Source organism: Penaeus vannamei, chromosome 16, assembly GCF_042767895.1.
Source record: "Penaeus vannamei isolate JL-2024 chromosome 16, ASM4276789v1, whole genome shotgun sequence".
NCBI lineage: Eukaryota > Metazoa > Arthropoda > Malacostraca > Decapoda > Penaeidae > Penaeus > Penaeus vannamei.
Window position 1 is genome coordinate 38,586,194 of NC_091564.1, and position 5,604 is coordinate 38,591,797.

Below are 5,604 nucleotides of genomic sequence, written 5' to 3' on the forward strand. Positions count from 1 at the left end.
TTTCAGCCTTGACATGAGTTAGCGAGTGGTTTTAGCGAGTGGTTTGCATTGTTAAACCTCAATTAAAATCTATGTGCAGAGTATCTTGGATATATAGCAAACAATAACTGAAATAAAAAAACAGCATTTCATCACCTGAAATGGTTGCTGCTTCTATTGTAGTCAGTCAATTGCTAAGCAGTATTGCCTAGGACCCTGTCTTTACTATGTTAATTTGGTTTCTATATACGTAGCTTTTTTTTTTCCCCCCTTTTGTTGCCGAGAGCGGCACGCACTTCAGAAACAAGTACCAAAACCAGGGTATCATGTGAACCGGTAAAACCAAACTTAACCTTTCCTATCTTCTGTTTATTTCCTTGATGTGGGGACAACCCCACATCAAGGATGAGCGGTGATATGCAGTGGGTAGTTTGTCATTTCATGTTAAATATGAGGCTGCAGCAGCTGTACCTGTGTTGACTCTCATTTCTTATGCTCTATAAGATGGCAGTGCTATCTCTGTGTGTCACTCTTGGTAACTTTGTGTACCCTGTTTAAATTACTAATTAAATCATGATGGCAGTTGTTAATGTATGAGACTGTTCTAACAAATATTATTTCATATTGCAGAATGAATTGTCCAAAACCTTCCCCCCATATATATAGAACCTTTATTTCTTAGTTTTCCGTAAGAGGTTCTAATCAGATCCCTTTTCTTTCAGTCCCTAAGTCCGGTACAACGGTGCCTTAAGCCACGCTTTCAAGATGGTTAGGGTGGACAAATCAACATGGAAGGCTAATTACTTCACCAAGATCACCCAGCTTCTGGATGAATACAGCCGTTGCTTCATCGTGGGTGCTGACAATGTCGGCTCCAAGCAGATGCAGGAGATCCGTATGAGCCTGCGTGGCTGCGCTGTTGTCCTCATGGGCAAGAACACCATGATGCGCAAGGCCATCCGTGCTCATCTGGAAAGCAACCCTTCTTTGGAGAGGTGAGTGAATTGCCTAATGAATTTCTAAAATGTATTTTTTTTTTTTATATATATAGGCTAGCAGAAATATAATATATAAAAAAAATAGATAACTTAGATGGGAAACCTATGGAGGCCTTTATTGACTTGTTTGAATAGCATGCGGTGTCATTGGGCAATACAGGAGCAGCTTGATGTGAACATAGGCCATGGAACTCTCATACCTTGTATAAAATATGGGGGCTTTCCCCATGTTCCTAGGTTTTTTAATTTGAAAAAATACTCTTCATTGTTTTTTAGGAAATATTTTATTAGCATTATCTAAGTATATAAAGAATTTTTTTTAGTAATATTTGGGAAATTTACCAAAAGTTGTTTCAACCATTAGATAAGTGTGGTTTTGTTTAGATGCAAATTTTAAACAAAATTTGAATACCCCGCAGGCTGCTGCCACACATTGTAAACAATGTTGGTTTCGTCTTCACCAACGACGATCTGTGTGAAGTTCGTGACAAGCTGCTTCAGAACAAGAAGAGGGCTCCTGCTCGTCCTGGTGCCATTGCCCCATGCCCCGTCACCATCCCTGCCCAGAACACCGGTCTTGGTCCTGAGAAGACTAGTTTCTTCCAGGCTTTGCAGATCCCCACCAAGATTGCCAGGGGTACCATTGAAATCGTGGTATGTATTTGGCATGGTCTTGTTTTGATTCTTCTTTAATAACTAGAGATATTGCATATGATATGTAAAGCTTAAGAGGAAGTGATATTGGATGAGGATTAGGTTTGTGCTTTAAGGAATTTGGTATGTGGTAAATGGTATGGCAGCAGCTCAAGAGTCTCGTACTTATTTTGAGTAGTTGCGGATGGTTCTGCAACACTTCTTTCTAGCTTATTATATTTACCATTTGCCAATGTACTAATGACTTGTATTGTGTATTAAGGTTGGTAGAATTTTTGAAATGAATGAAAATTATAATTTGAGTTTATTCTAATACAACCCATTGAGTTTCATAATGAACTAGAATATTAATACTAGAACAGTAGTCTTTTGATTAATTTCTCTTAAAGGGGCTACTTAGTATTTTTGTAAGAGTGATGGGTTTGGTGGTTTTCTTTGCATTTGATAGTACCTAATTTTTGGCATATTCTAGAGATTGCTTTCCTTAAGATAACTTGAAATTGTGTAAGGATAGTATGCAGCATAGATAGATAAAATTTGACATGATATTGACTTATAGGAACCTTAATTTTAGTATGGTGCAAGTGATATCTGCAAGGTTTCTGCAGTGGGTGTTTTCTTGTGCAGTGCTTTAATCGGAAACCCTTTTCCACAGAATGACGTGCAGTTGATGAATGAGGGAGACAAGGTGGGTGCCAGCGAGGCAGCTCTCCTTAACATGTTGAACATCTCTCCCTTCACGTACGGTTTGGTGGTACAGCAGGTGTACGATCAGGGCACAGTCTTCTCCCCCAAGGTTCTGGATATTACAGATGAGGACTTGTTGAAGACATTCCAGCGGGTGAGGATTACAAATAAATTTCACTTTATTTTATATTAAGTCTTCCCAAGATTTTTTTTTTTTTTTTAGGCTATATCCAGTGGAAAAATATAAATTGGTGCTAGTACTTGAGGATCAGCCTCCCATTGTAACCCTTTGGATTCGGTTGCATGACGGAAATCTCGGAGCTGAAAAGTTTTTGCGTAAATTTCGTAGCTCTATCGCTATTTTCCAATGTCCAATTTGTCTTTGGATTTGCTTTATCCAGATGGTAATTATTTTCCTTGCGCAGACTCCATATCATCTCTATGTAGTAAATAACTCCTTGCAAGAAAAATAAGAAATATTTGGATATTAGTATCACGTCTCGTTTTTTTCATAATTTTCAGTTTTATGTATTATAGCCTGCGCTAGTGGTTAGTGGCCAGGAATACTGTGCGCAGCATGGAAGTAGTGTCCTCCCTAGAGCTGGTGCACTTCCAGTCACTGCTTACACATGTTACATTCCACATTTGTTTATCGATGGGAATGATGCTAAAGCCCCCTTCTAAGTGCCAAATGAGTCAAATCACACTCGGAGAGAGTTTGTGCACTCATGGCAATTCTTTTCCGTCACCCTGGCCTTTGCTCATGATGGCAGTTTGCATCACCCGGGCAGCTGCTCAAGTTTTTCCTTGATGTCTGCAATGTCATCCAGGTCCAAGGAGTTAACCCACTCATGTTGGGTACTTTAGTGTCATACATCCTCATTTTTTGATGGTATCTATAGCAGCATGTACCTACTGCCAGGACCAGCGTGCTTGCTGTATTAAACACCATTTTTATGCCCATTGTTTTGCCATGGGAGTACATTGTAGATTATGCCTTTGATGACAGGTAACCCATTACCGCCAGTATATTTGAAGCCAAAAATAAGTTTCTGGGCGGCTACAAAATCGGCGCACGGGGCTAGCCCGAACTCTGCCCGCGCGCTGGCCGCGGACTGCTGCTGCATCGGAGCATGAGCCCTGATACAGTGTCACACTGATGGGACGCCCGGCAATGTTTATTTTTTTTGGGCGTCTCCTATGTGGGACACTCGTTGTTACTGGGTTAAAATGCAGTCTCAATGTGTAATTGGTTGGTAATTGTTACTGAAAGGGATGCATCCTCCAGAGAATAAGTCCCCAAACCGGGGTATCATGCAAACCCAAAAGCCTAACCTATCCTACCCTAACTTTTCCAACCTTCTATTTTTTCCCATATATTTATGCCAAGTTATAAAAAATAAGACCTTAAAACTCTGGCTATTTGAGGGTGTTGTGGACTCGGTTTCTGAGCGGTGATAGGCAACAGACACTTGTCATTTTGCAGTAAATGAGACTGTTGCAGCTTAATCTGTTTCTTGTTCCATTTCTTTCACTCTATAAGATGGCACTGGGTGGTCGACATGACTGTAACCCCAGTACCTTGCGGAGACTAAGGTTTCCCATGATCTCTCTCCTGGACGTGGGTGTCCATTTCTGCGTGTGAGGAAAGGTTGCATGGGGGTGGCTGGAAAATGACATCACTTGTTTTGTCATGAAGTCATGACACTAATAGTCCTGGATGTAGGGCTCACCTTTTTATGTCAAGACCGCTGTCTTTGTTTATGAATAGGTTATAAGCAAAGGGAAATGCCTCCAAATCATGCCCCCTTATTGTGCAGATGCTCAAGAGATTTGTCATCTCGACTATTCCAAATTTTGCCACAATTTGCATTGGGCTCAATGCTTGGGGAAGTGAAAGGAATGATAGTTTGTATAACCTTGTCCAGTAGTGCTTAATTGAAAGGCTTTCATTCTTAACAGTTCATCCAAGCTGGCTCATTTGAGCATAGCCTCTTAAAAGCTAGTTGGCTATTTTCTAGTTTTCCTCGTGTAAATGAACATTGTAAATTGGTTATGTCATTTATCTTCACCCCTACAAACCACCCCATAACTTTCATTTGGACAATATTGCATTTCATCCGTTTCATGTATTATTTTTTACTATTTATATAGACAAAGGTTTTATTGTATTTGCTTCTTCTGTAGCTGCCTCTGGCAGTTGAAACTTCAGGCAGTGTCACGGAGTACGAGTTGAATTATTTCTGGGAATGTTGATCTCTATTGACATTTCTAAAAGTTTGTGCGGTTCTAATAGGAGGAAGCAGCCAGTTTTGTTTTTGCTCATGTAAAGTGACACTTACAAGGGAAATTATCTGCTTAGTAAATTGTTGCAAAGGCAGGGTACCAGGATATTTCTAGTAGTCGGTGCAGCAATTGGTATTTTTTGTGCTAGTAATAAGCATTCTAATTTTTTCTGTTTCAGCTGATTAATGCAATTCATATTTGTATCCAAGGTTGTCCTCAGGAACAAGACTTAAGATTTTTGCACTAAATTTTATTGTTAGTGTAGTTAGCTTATATGAAAATGTAATTGGAGTTTTAATGTACATAACTTGTTTCCAGGGTCTGGCTAATGTTGCTTCAGTGTCCCTGGCAATTGGTTTCCCCACCATTGCCTCTGTTCCTCACTCCATTGTCAATGGCTTCAAGAACTTGCTGGCCATTGCTGCAGCTACTGACATCAACTTCAAGGAGGCTGCAACCCTGAAGGAGTTCTTGGCTGTAAGTAACCTTAATTTTTTGTTAACAGTTTGATGGACAAGTTTATCAATTTAGGAATTTTAATTTGTTTACAGTATCCTAGAAGGAAGTCAAAATTTTTACTTTTACTTTCATCAGGATCCAAGCAAGTTTGCTGCTGCCGCTGCTGCTGCTGCTCCAGCTGCTGCCGCTGCTGCCGCACCAAAGGAGGAAGCCAAGAAGGAGGAAGAACCTGAGGAGGAGTCTGATGATGACATGGGCTTCGGTCTGTTTGACTAAGCATTCCAGAAAATTGGTCAATAAACAAAGCTGGAAGGAAAGACTTTCATTTTAACCACTTTCACCAAGTATTGGTATACTGATTTTTTTTTTATAATAAATGTAGAATGAATAAATGTATGCACCAACACTAACACAATTGAAAGAATAATTATTAGCATCATTAAACATCAAATTTGTCACTTATTGCCAATATGCTTAACCCAATGCCGATGGGTAAAAATGTTTGGCAAGTGGACGTATGTTGGTGTGCATCGGCAATTTC

General features: G+C 39.9%; 1 protein-coding gene across 1 annotated transcript in view; it reads left to right on the top strand.

Annotated features, from left to right (window-relative positions):
- RpLP0 (ribosomal protein LP0) overlaps nucleotides 1-5,380 on the top strand; it is a 6,528-nt gene extending 1,148 nt beyond the window's left edge. The window contains exons 2-6 of the mRNA XM_027382424.2: nucleotides 702-974; nucleotides 1,397-1,631; nucleotides 2,287-2,472; nucleotides 4,923-5,081; nucleotides 5,199-5,380. Of these exons, the coding sequence (XP_027238225.1) occupies nucleotides 745-974; nucleotides 1,397-1,631; nucleotides 2,287-2,472; nucleotides 4,923-5,081; nucleotides 5,199-5,339 (951 nt within the window). The 5' untranslated portion in view covers nucleotides 702-744 and the 3' untranslated portion in view covers nucleotides 5,340-5,380. The remainder of the gene's footprint in view (nucleotides 1-701; nucleotides 975-1,396; nucleotides 1,632-2,286; nucleotides 2,473-4,922; nucleotides 5,082-5,198) is intronic.
- The last annotated feature ends 224 nt before the right edge of the window (nucleotides 5,381-5,604 follow it).